This window comes from Pagrus pagrus (assembly GCF_965226575.1).
Source record: "Pagrus pagrus genome assembly, chromosome: 4".
Taxonomy (NCBI): domain Eukaryota; kingdom Metazoa; phylum Chordata; class Actinopteri; order Spariformes; family Sparidae; genus Pagrus; species Pagrus pagrus.
In genome coordinates, this window is record NC_140188.1 from 5,734,137 (window position 1) to 5,746,795 (window position 12,659).

At 38.3% G+C, this 12,659-nt stretch overlaps 1 protein-coding gene across 3 annotated transcripts in view; it reads left to right on the forward strand.

Annotated features, from left to right (window-relative positions):
• Window positions 1-12,659, forward strand: part of cntn5 (contactin 5) — a 105,532-nt gene that overhangs the window by 39,858 nt on the left and 53,015 nt on the right. For all 3 annotated transcript variants that reach the window (XM_084350613.1, XM_084350614.1, XM_084350615.1), the window contains exons 3-5: window positions 2,681-2,887; window positions 8,557-8,680; window positions 8,790-8,965. In XM_084350613.1, coding sequence (XP_084206739.1) covers window positions 2,681-2,887; window positions 8,557-8,680; window positions 8,790-8,965 — 507 coding nt within the window. The remainder of the gene's footprint in view (window positions 1-2,680; window positions 2,888-8,556; window positions 8,681-8,789; window positions 8,966-12,659) is intronic.

The window sequence follows — 12,659 nt, forward strand, 5'->3', positions numbered from 1 at the left end:
TTATTTTCAAAGATCCTAAGTGATGTGGGAGGGGTACACTGGCTAAACAGAATCATTTAAGAGGTTAAGACCATACATTGGATCTGCATTATAGTGCTCAGGAAGGGGAAAAAAACATGACAACAGCTTTTGCAATCTCAGAGGTACATGCTGACAATTCAATTAATCATAGGCAAAAGGGAGGACAATAGAATAAAAGGGCTTCAAACCCGGCAAATTTCTGTTGAATAACGCTCTTTCAAAAACATGGCTTTTGAGAAATGTCATAAAAAATAATTAAAAGTTGGGAAACCAATTGTTCAGGAAAGCCATTGTTCAGTACAGTATCTTTATATTTGAGATAATAAGTGTGCTGTGTTGATGTTAGACATAACAAAATATGTTATTTTATCTGCATTTCATGGTTAGTGGGATTCACTCAACAGGGCTGAAACAAAACAAACAAAAGATTTAGTCTCTTGTTACATTTTCTCTTATCACCTAAAGTTAATATGTTTTTTTTTTTTACTGTTCCAGCTATCAAAAGAAATAGTGGAGGACTCTGCTTTGTTAAGCCAGCCGTGTGCATCAGCAGTGGGAATGTACACCTCAACTGAGCTTATTCGCAGCGAGATACATTATTTAACTGACTACCAACCAACTACTAATTGCTTTGCTTATCAATTTTCAAAGTCACAATACCTTTAATTTCAAATGCAGTTCCATATCCTGCTTCCCCCCATAATATGTAATACAGTAATTGCCCGCTCTCCATTTGTAGATAGCAGTATTTTTGCAGCTGACAACTCCCCAAGGGCACATAATTATTTCTCAGTTTTGTTCAGTTCTTTCATAGCACTTTATCATGTAGTGCAAAATGCTCCCAACCCCCCTTTGCAAAACTCTGATTAGACTCTTGCTGAGCTTCAAGCTTCTCGTCTTCTGCATTTTTTCTTTTAAGCATTATGTCTGAACAGAAATGGTTCCATATCATCAGCAATTTCAGCTATTTGTTCCAGCTTTATTGTATAGCTGCTTTGGAAAAATATGTAATGGTGATGAGCTGTCATGGATTGACTAATTGTTTGTGAGTTGTTACATTTATAGTATCATAAAAGACAACACATTGGCACAATACCCTACATAAAGTGGACTGAATTCTTCAAAAGTACGTAGGAGAGGAGTGCGGTGACAGCGATGACAAGTGACAGCTCTAACTGTAGTTTACATTTCAGAGAGGATGTTATTCTGAACCTCCAAGGGAAGTTGTTTCTCTTCTGCTCTGTTACACTTACCATTTTATTCAATTTAAGACTTCGATGACAGTGATTTCTGCAATATACAGAGTATCTGTGGTGCCTTGCAAGAAGTGTATGATTTCACCAAAGGCATCATGCGTGCCTTTACACGTTGCCTCTAACGGCAGCGATATGCTAGATGTTCCAGTGAAAGACTGACTGTATGAAAGCTGTAAAGGGCATTGTTTTAGCATTGTTCTATAAATAAGGAATACAAAACTTTTAACAAAAGAAGTTAGGGGCTTTATTAGTAATTAACTTCTTTTTAACAAGTCTCTTGGTGGTAATTTGGAAAATTATTGTTCCATTAAGTTGATCTTAAGACCTAAAGTGGAATAGATATCGGCTCACTGAGGCTTCAAAGCTCCAAATCTACACCTCGTTGCCTGACTTTTCTTCAGAAATCTGTTACATCACAGATACTAGACTCGTGTTTCTCAGCAGTCTATTTATTTTCTGCAGACCGTAGGAGTGCCTTCTATGTTTTTTTTTTCCCCCACCTGTTTCATTCAGAGCTGTCTCTGAATCATGACACCTCCTTATTCTGCTGTCTGCCTTACTGTTCAGTAAGATTTATGTCATGTAGAACAGTAGTTTGTTGAAGAATATTCTTCGTACAATAGCATGAGAAAGTGACTTGAGCTTATCCGTCTTAAAGAGGAGGATGAGAGTACAGAGAATACTGTAGATTACAGATGTTACAATAGGCTGTAACGGCTCAGGATTATATTAATAGGAGTTGACGGCTGGACCACTAAGTTAAAAGCACAATCCTGCTGAGAATTAATAGGAATGGGCCGGTGTGTATGTAAGGACAACCCAACCGCAAGAATAAAAGTCATTGTCCATTTCTGCAGACCATGGACATGTCAAATTTGTATATTTCGTTAAAATGTTATGTAGTGACAATGCTGTGCTTATGGCCTGGTTAGGTTTAGGCACAAAGAAGTATTTACTCAGGATTAGGAAAAGATCATGTTTTGGCTGAAATCACCAGGTTTTGTTGTCTCAAAAACAGCTACAAAATTGTCCTAACCAAACACGAACAGTCGTCTCCTGCATGATTCAGCCAACCACACACCCTGTCCTCCTTTCTTTATACTACTTCACATGACTTCCTCCTTTGCTGCCGTAATAATTAGCCACACAGCCACTTGAGGTCGCCACCTGACAATAAACGTTAATATGGGTCGTAATAAGCTACTTGCACAGTGGACCTATATGGTTGTTTATGTGAAGAGGACTGGAAAAGTACTATGTATTATCAAACAAGGACTTTTCCTGATATTTATCCAAAACACCATTCTTTGGGTGAAATTTCTGTCTCCTTTGAGACCAGTTTTACTGAAAGTCATGACTATATGTGATGCAATTTTTCACTGTGTTTCACCTTTTTCCCGCAGACTTTGCAAGAGCTGTTGCAGCACGGCCTATATCATATGCAGCAGTATTACGAATGAAACCAGACAGCTCGTCAGTGCTCAACTCGCGCAGCAGACCTCGACAACACCACAGTGGTGGGCTGGGCACTCCTGACTGGCCTGCTTTCTCCAGTCACCCCCTGTCAGCCCTGAGTCTGCTCGGCTCTCAGGAGGACTACAGAAGTGAAGGTAAAACTAATGGTGCAGTCAAACCCACAGTTTGTTTGCTCTTGTCTGAAGCAAAATTGAAAAGTTTTGCTTTGGATTTGTTAAAGTTCACATTCACACTTACAAACTATACATAAAAGTCAGCTTCATAAACAGTTAATTAATTGTACAATTCACTTTTCCCGCTGCATATATATATTTTCTTTGTTTGTGGCTTTAGCCAAGGATAATGAGCACTCGTGTACTCTTTGGTGTTATTTACTAGCTGTGGTGTTCATTTGTTAAGAAAATGAGAAGAGAACACTGAAAATGAATTTCTGTAAGATGTTATTGTTGCTGTAGATGTCAAATGTCAACATCTGCCTCCTTCTGCGATGATAATTTTGCATTTTTGTGTAATTTCCAGTTATTAGCCCTGGATCAGTTCTGACCATTAACAGTATAACATATGGACAGAGATTATGGGAAGTGAAGCTAATGTGGCAGTGTCTTAAACGTGCTCCTGGTTTCAAAATGAAGTCTGATTGTATGTAAGCTTATGAGAAAATGACCCTACTTCTCCCTTGACTTTTTTCCCGCAGTAAACAGTTTCCCAATGAGTTTATTCTCTCAGTCGCTAGTTCCAGGTCTTCTTCAATACATGGCTCTCCAACCATTGGGTGATGTCATGTGGGTTTAAGCTTAATCTGAATTTTCAGTCTTCGTGTGACCAGGAGGAGCCATGTGAGTTCAGCTGACGCTGTCCTCACCTATTGAAACGAACCAGACTAAAAATGGTTTGAATAAACCTCTCCAAACATGATTGGTGTGAATGTACTTTGCTATCTCTGCAACAGTCTGCCATGTCTGGTCACACTCTCTGTGTGAAGGCCTCCTGCCTGTTTAGATTTGGTCTGGAAATGAATCTCACCTATCCATCATCACTGTGCATGGTCTGCAGTGACTGGGGTTGTGCCCTTTGTGAAATTGAAGTGGGATCACGGCAATATCCCGCTCTCTCTGTGTTCCTGTCAGTATAGAAGCTATAGATATGACGGATATCTTTGTCAAAAGGAAGATTTAATATCCCAAACACAGCATGGCAACAAGCTGTAATAAATCTACATGGGTCACTTCCTGACTCACAGTATGAATATTTCTGGAGGATACATTGACACTTTAATATATGATTAATCACATCGTGCTTATTGCATCTGGAGTGCTTAATTAATGGAAATCTGAAGTAGCTGCTGAATTGGCAAAAGGACAGTGCACATTGGCAGTAATGAGTTAATCATATGAAAAGCAGGCAGAAAATAGGAATAACAACCTGCTTTTTTCATATTTTCTTTTTTTCTGTTTCAGTTTATTCCCTGTGTCTTCTTTTGTGCTTGTCTGTCTATCTTTCTGTCTTCTTAACTTTCTGACAGCATTATCACTATGTAGCCATAAAATGACTTACATCTCTATAACCAAGGTGAGAGTAATGCCTCTCCATTGTCAGTGGTGACAAGAGCATTATACCACTGGCCTGGATTGATGTTCAGTGGATGAAATGGATGCCAAAAAGTAATGCACCTTTCGTGGCTTAAAGGGGATATTGCTTTTTTGGCTCTGTGACTGACAGATGGCCATGGCACTTGAAGTTGAGTGATTTAAACTACGTCTTTGCTTGTGTGTGTGTGTGTGTGTGTTTGTGTATAAAATACACAGACCATATGTCCTCAAGCACTGAACCTGGTGTTTGCATCCAAACCTTATATGTGTTTAAATGGTCACAAAGATATATTATATGAGGACACAGCTCCAGTAATTAAAACTAGGTGTCCTAAAAAAAAAAGGCAATAATAATTAACTTTTTCAACTCAATGTCTGGACGCCTCCGATTGCATTGTCATGCTTTTACCACAGTTAATTACCTGCAGAAATAAGATGCTTGTACTACAGTTGTCCATTTATTAACCATGTTGACATGAAGCTAATCCACGTTTGGTTCCACCTGTCATCTGAAGCAGAAAGCATAGCCCTCTTATAGCTCTCTGCAGTATACTATATATTATTTATTGATTTAGATGATACTGAACTGTAAACCAGAACTACAGAGCAGTCAGGAAGGACAACGACATTTTTTTTTCTGTTTTGACTTTGTGCACCATCACACTGGATTTAAAATGAAACAATAACTTTCAGGTTAAAGTGCCAGCTGAGGATGTTTGTGACAGCCACATCAGAGCCAACATTGTGGGAATAATATCCCTTTCTGCACTTCATCATCTGATTTTAGGCTAAAGAAATTAATTGGAAAATTGAACATGAGCTGGAAGTCATTATATTTAATGAAATGCACAGAGAACCTCAAAATACAATAGAATATATTATACGTTGGCCAAAAAAACAATAACATGATATACATCAATACATCACAATATCTGTCAGACTAAAGAATGCAAAATACCGCTAAAAAAGCAAAGGGCAGGAGTGATGTATTTATTCACTGCATCGCGGTGTCATTTTCACCAAATTTGACAGTGAGATGAAGAAACTGTATAAAATGTACCTTGACTTTTAGCTAGGTGCCTTTGTATCACACACACACACACTGACTGCAGTGTGTCCATGTCCTTGTGTGCTATCAGTCCAGTGTAAAGTAGCTATAAACTGGCAAAAGACGAACTGCCAGAAGGCAGAACAGTTCTGGAGTTAAAATGTTTGGTGGACGGATACAATTATGCCTCACTGAAATCAATGTGTTTAAATTAAGTTGACGCAGGAGGATGTAGTGACTGTTAAATCGCCAGTGTATCGATAATGATACTGCGAGAGGAAGCAGTACAATATATTGCTCTATCAATATTTTGTTCCAACCGTACCCATGTACCCACAGACATCAGCAGGCACAGCGCTTTCACTTGCTCTCCATTTAAACTGAAGCTCAGAACCAGAAACCTCACTGTTTCATTTGAAATAGAAATTATTTTATCATACATCATGGTCCACTCCACAAGCTAAACGAGGGCAGGTGGAGCAGGCTGGTATTATTGGATGTATGAAAGGATAGATAGACGGAGAGATGTGTGAAGAAATATAGAGATCTAGTGCCATTTGTAGGATTAGTAACACTGCAAGCACTGAATTGCTTCGCTTCATATGCACAGCAAGGTTTGCAACTTAATATTGATTCATTTTCCTCCGCTGATTAGGTTATTATTTCAAAAGCTTTTTATTTCCCTGCAGAATAGTAAATTGCTGACAAAGGGTTGGTGAGATTATACATACCCTGAGAAAAAGGCAATGATTCTTTTATTGTCATCAGATCAGTCTTAAATAGTGAGAAGTATTTAAGACTGGAGGTGCTGTATGTTCCAGAAGAAATGTAATGCTCTATAAAATGATGTCTGTTTAACAAACAGCATGAATATCAATATACTCTGAGGAGTTAAGCTGCTGTGTTGTGGCATCACATGGAAACACAAGGAGCACACCACTATATGTTTACTGAGTTTACATCTCTCCTGAATTAATCTCATAGAGAAACGGTTCTTCTAAAGATCACACGATTCAGCTTTAACTTGTAGAGTCTGATGCAATATACCTAGAAAACCCCCGACGGTAAGTGCATCACTCCTGTGTTAACACGGGGCTGGATCAAAGAGGCGAGCACTCTGAAGGAACAGACGGGAAGTGCAACAAGGACTGTCACGCAGAAAATACTACAGCATGTATATTGATATGTGGGCGCATTTGTGCCAAGGAGTTCAAATCTTACATAAGAGCCACTTTAATTCACCAACAGGAGCGACTTGATCAAGAAACAGTGCCACTTAAACATAGTGTCATTCAAACATAGTCGTGTTTGTCGGCATTAAATAGCATTTCATAAATGTAACTTCAAAAAAACATTTGTAATCCAACCTTTCCATGAATGAGTTTTGCAGCACACAACTTCTTTCGGTCAATCATCTCAATGATCAGTTAAAAGACATTTTAATAAAAATGCAAACTGGCTGAAACCAAACCTGCAATCACTAATCATGCACCAGTGAGTGAAAATGATTGTAATATGATGTAAATATTGTAATTTATATTTCATATATTTCATATACTGTATATAATTTATATATTTATTTTTTATGACCATCCCACATGTATGATAATGTCACTGTTTATTATGTACTTAACTAATGTAATGTTAAAGATGATATCTAGTGACCTCATTTAAATAGAAAAATTAATCAGGGACAGGGTTTGCAAATGCGCTTTGGCAAGAACCCCCTATTCAATTCAATTTAACTTTATTTATATGGCGCCTTTCGTGCAAAATTGCAATATACTATTACTTATTAAATAAATGTTACTGCAACGTCTGGTAGCACACCAGTCAGACATCTTTCAATGATATAGTTACACTTCTCACAGAGATGTTTTAATATATATCGATGTAACAAACTGATTGATGTTGACAGTGATTTTTATAGGCCACTCTCCCTCCGTTCATCTGGGTAGTGACATTATAAATCTTCTCCAAAACATACTACATACAGAGCCATGCCTTTTACTGACAGACAAAAGAACTGCATGAACATTGTTCTTTTGTACACTAAATACAGAGCACTCAGTAGTAAATTGCACCTTAATGACACTCAAATGTCAAACTGTACTTTAAACTTGCACTATGCCATGACATGAGCGCCCTGTGATGTGGCTACAGTGCGGGTGACAATTTTCTGGTGCGGTTATATACTAAGATTAATGATTCTTAGAATTAAAACCCTCTCAGCTGTGACATATGCATTTGAAACAAACTGTTGTTGTCATGTAGACACAATAGTCTGTCTGTTTTATTGCATTCGTTTGTGTACTGCAGTTGAGTGCAAGCATATTAATGCCCATAGATAAGAGCTACCTACAGCAAGTAATATCCAATATCTGAATCCCAGTTGGAGCCCTGTTTTGTGGCGAACATGTTTACCATAATGTTATTTTTTCTTCTTGTAATTTTGCCTGTAAAACTTGTTTTTAAAGAACAGAAGCCTGACACAGACTATTAGGAGGATAGTAAACAATGTTAGAGGACTGACAGAAAAAAGGAAGGATTGTGTTGTTGTTACATTTCTGCCCTGACAATAAAAAAATTGCCTATTTTCAGCAGCAGGATGGTGAAAATTACTCTGTAAAAGGTCAGAAATAGATCAGTGACAAATGGTGTGTTGGAACAAACGTTCTAACAGTGTTTTACTAATGTTTTCACTCATCCAGTGTGGTTGTATATCACTAGGCAACTTTGTTTGGACATTGTGGTCTATTCACCATACGAATCATGTCCAACCAGGTTCAATGAATGATCACAAAGGATGACTTGTAACTGGGGAAGTTCTTACCTTTCCTTTAAAACACTTGACAAGGCCTTCGTCATGTTGAACAACCAGATCAGTTATACAATATATTACAATTGTGTTCTCACCTGTCAAACAATCAGTTGTGTACTGCAGGATGCCATGCTCGTTATTGTCACTGTCTATTTTGTTGTCTATAATTCCATTACACTACGGAGTTGTACATCTTCAATTTCTCTTGTTTCCTATAATATACACTTGCACCAATCAAACTGAGAGTAGTAGAGAAAGTAATTGGACCTTAAAGCAGATGAGTGCTCATACTGTGATAATTGCAGTCAATCATGTTTTTGTCTCTTTTTTTTTTTCCCCTCATAGAAAGTGAAGAGTTTGGGCCCGTTTTCATGCAGGAGCCAGACGATGTTATTTTTCCTTTGGACTCTGATGAAAAGAAAGTGGTGATGCACTGTGAAGCACGGGGGAATCCACCACCCACGTACAGGTGTGACATATATTTGTCTCTGTCCTAATTGCAGTCCTAATTTCACAGCTCATTAGCTCGTCTTTCATCAGATTTATTAAAAATCTGCTATTCTTCTTATATTTATCAGTTGGTACGTCAATTGGACCGAAGTGGATGCGGAGGCGGATTATCGCTACAGCTTCATCGATGGAAACTTCATTATTACTAATGCAAGTGAGATTACTGACTATGGAAAGTACCAGTGTAAAGCAGAAAACAGCTTTGGGACCGTCCTAAGTCGTGATGCTCTTCTACAGTTTGCATGTAAGTAGACTTTTTATTTATCCATTTAAACATCTTTACTACATGCTCAATAATAAATATGATATACACTTAAACTGTACAGCAGGATGAATCTCTGTATGCATTGGAAAAAAAAAATCCAACCTTGGGGGGTGACGAACACGACTCTCCTATGAACCAAATAATTAGCTTCAAGCTCTCTGTCTCTGTGAGTCAAAATAGCCCTGTTTGGTTCCAGGGGTAAATAAACACTACGCTGTCTTCAGTACGGTTTTGTTGCTGAGTTTGGTTCCCACCGGCTCCATCTGATACTGTTGAGTTGCTCTGCTAACAGGGTATGCGCCCTCAAATGCCATGTCTCAATGGTAAATGAGAGCAAAAAGCACATTTCTTCCCCCTGTAATCCCCTGGACTAACTCCAAAACATCATCACAAGCAGAGGAAGCACGCGCACAGAGGCCAGGGGCACTATGCTCAGAGGAAAATGCATTGTTGGTTTTCTCTGCAGTTTCCTCGGGAGCAATGACCATAATGCCCTTTTTGGCACGTCTACGGGGATATTACCGGCCTCACTCACTGAGCTGTTGCTAGAAAGTAAAGTACACGGTCTCATGTGTTGTTATGGGAACTTACAGTTGTTACAGAAATTACTCAGGAAACAAATGGCTATATTAGCCTGAAAGAATGTAGACAGAAAAAAAGGAATGGAGTTCTGTTTCATAAAAGCACTATTTTCTGCAGGCCAACAGGCCAAGTTTTTTTCTTTTTAGCCTTTTCTTTTGTTTGTTCAGTATATATAAGCGTTAGCAGAAAAAGTGAACAGAAGTCAGAAGAAGACCTGTCCTAAATTAAATATAAGCCAGAATGCATTGGCAGGCAGAACTGCCCAGATGGTAAAGCACAGACACGCTTGAAAAAAGAAAACGCTGCTAGTTTCTGAGGGACAGAAGCTGCACCTCAACCCTCATCTGTCCTCTCGACTGTCCAGATCGTTTCCTCCTCCTCCTCCTCTCTCTCCACTTGAGTCTTAAATCAGTATAAGAAGAAAATGTGTTTGATCTTTTTTTTCTGAAAACTTGAACTCGCCTGAGATGAGCAATGTAACATGTAGGCACTCATCTATTAGTCTAAGCTTCAAGCTGAGACATCAGCAGCTATTTTTAGTTTTCCATATACCGTGCATTTGCTTGGTACTATATTATCCATCAGATTGACTTTGCCAATATGTAAGATTCTAGTCTTTTGCCAAAGATTTTGTTTAATGGAATCAGTGTGGAGCTTTGCAATTTTCTGTCTTTCTTGTTCATTTTATCTATTGAAGTTTGAGTTTCTGTAGGAGCCTCTCACTTCCTTATCTGTTTTACTATGATGACTACAGTTGTGCTTCATTCTGTCCCACTTATAACAACACTAATGGTGCCAGAGATGTCGCATATAGTGCAAATAATTGCCCTGATTTGTCCCGCTGAATATTTTACTGTTTTACAACATTTAAAGGATTAAAGCTCAAACCTCATGCTTGTAAAGAATGACTTCATATTGAAAGGTATAATATCCCATTTCAACAACCGTCGGCTGAGCAGCAACCAACATAACTACACAAGTATCTTAGTCTAGGGCTGGGCTTCACAAAGCTGAATGTCTGTCTACATCTGTCAACAAGTCAGTCCGGACCCAGCCCATACCTCGAGGTATGAGTACAATAATTCATAATGAGGTGTAATATTTTCTATTCTGAAATTAATTTTATGTTGAACAATAGATTGTTAGTGGCGTAGAAAACACAGTGAGCTGGAGATCATTCATAGATCCTGTCCTGTATGAATGTAGCTTTAATCCTACATCATTGTTATAGCAATGTTGACTGAGTTCACATATTCACATCACACTTTAAATATGTGAATATTTGAGAATGTGTTAGTAACATGTAGTAACATGTTGTCATTTCAATCAAAAGAGTAAATAATAAAAAAAAAATGTATTGTCACGTACAAAATCCGATGAGAAATATGAGTCTTTAGCGATAATGCCCCATCGGGACATCCATTCAATTTTAAGAGAGGAGGTGAGGTGTCCAGGCTGCTCCCTGGTGCAGCCTGGACACTGGCGGTGGTGATGGGATGAAGATGAATGGTTGGAGATCCGGATGTGATGAGGTGGAACTCTGATGAACTCAACCTGGGCAGTGGACATGATAAATTGGAGGTGAATGTGGAGGAGGATCGCAATGATTCACACTGAAATGACAGCTGACAACAGTAGAGAGTAGCACAGCCAGTCATGTTGTTGCTGTCAAATTTAAAGTTTGACAGCAACAATATGATTGGCTGATTTAAATCGTGGTGAATCAGGTTGGTTTCACTGAAAGAGTGAGTGCCCATCATCAGCTGATTAAATTGTAAATGAATGGATTAATATAGTCTTACTGATTTAACCTGAATTGAGCTATTCTGACTCTGTCTTACACTTTAATGTGTGTTGCTTTAGGTTCTAAGTGGGTTTATTAAATGTTATTTCATTATCACTGATCGTTAAGGACTTCTAACCTTGAATAAGAATCAGCTGTGAACCTTTTAGCATTATGTTTGAGAGCCCCTGGTCTAGCACTTTAAAAAAAACGTGGTTTTTATTTGGCTAATTGCGGTTGTTCTAATATGTGCCTTGGCAGAAATGTTAAAACTGAATGAAGTCATCAAGAATATTAAGGCTTACGCAGCGGACATGTCTGGGATGATTTTTGGTTGATTGGCAGGTGTGTCAGCTGAGATGATGGCCACTTGTTTATCACACATCAGCTTCGCCTAAGCACCTTTACACAAAATTGGATTTTCTAGTTCCAATAACAGACGGATCAGTCAGTATCCTGTTGCTGAGGGGCGTGACAGGGTGTAATGTGGAAAGATGCTGCACAGACAGACTGTGCCAGGTTTTCTAAGTATTAAAGAAAAAATAGCTCATAATCGAGTCAAATTCTTCCATTACTATTCAACTCTTTTTGCCAAATCACAGCATTTCTTGCAGTGCAGCACAGAAGCATATTCTCTGTGGCCTGGGGGGTTTGGAGCCACGGCCCTGAAAGTATCACTCATTGAATAAACATGTGTGACTATCTTACTTCTACTACTGAGTCAGCAACAAATCCCACATCTCACCAGCTGTTGTTGTGGTTAGACCTGAAGAAATGTCCATGTGTGAAAAATAATTATTTTTTGCAAACACAGTATACACATAGTATCAACATAAATTTAAAGAAACACTGAAAGCATTATTTGTTCTATGTGTGGGTATAGTTTAGATGGAAATACTTTATAAGAAGGTTACAAAAAGTAAGCGATGATGCACTAGTTCATCACTCATGATGATTTAGTGCCTGAATTAATGCAGGATGTGTCATGAGTTCTGCTCACCGTTAACAAATGATCAGGTTACTATGACTTTACCTGATTAGTTCACACTTAGATCATCAGCTAAGCAATGTTAATTCGCAGTCTATACATTAATCGATATGCTTTGATTTAGCTGGATTTCAGCATGATAAAGGTTTTTTTTATTTATATATGTAACTGTTTGCATCTGATGACCAGTTTGATATTCATCATATTTCTATGAAAACAGGCACTGCTTTCAGAAAGGCTGCGAAAATACATGGGTCTGAAGTTAAATGTAACTGGAATCGAGCTACTCAGTTATGTGAAACTGTGAATTACCTTTCCTT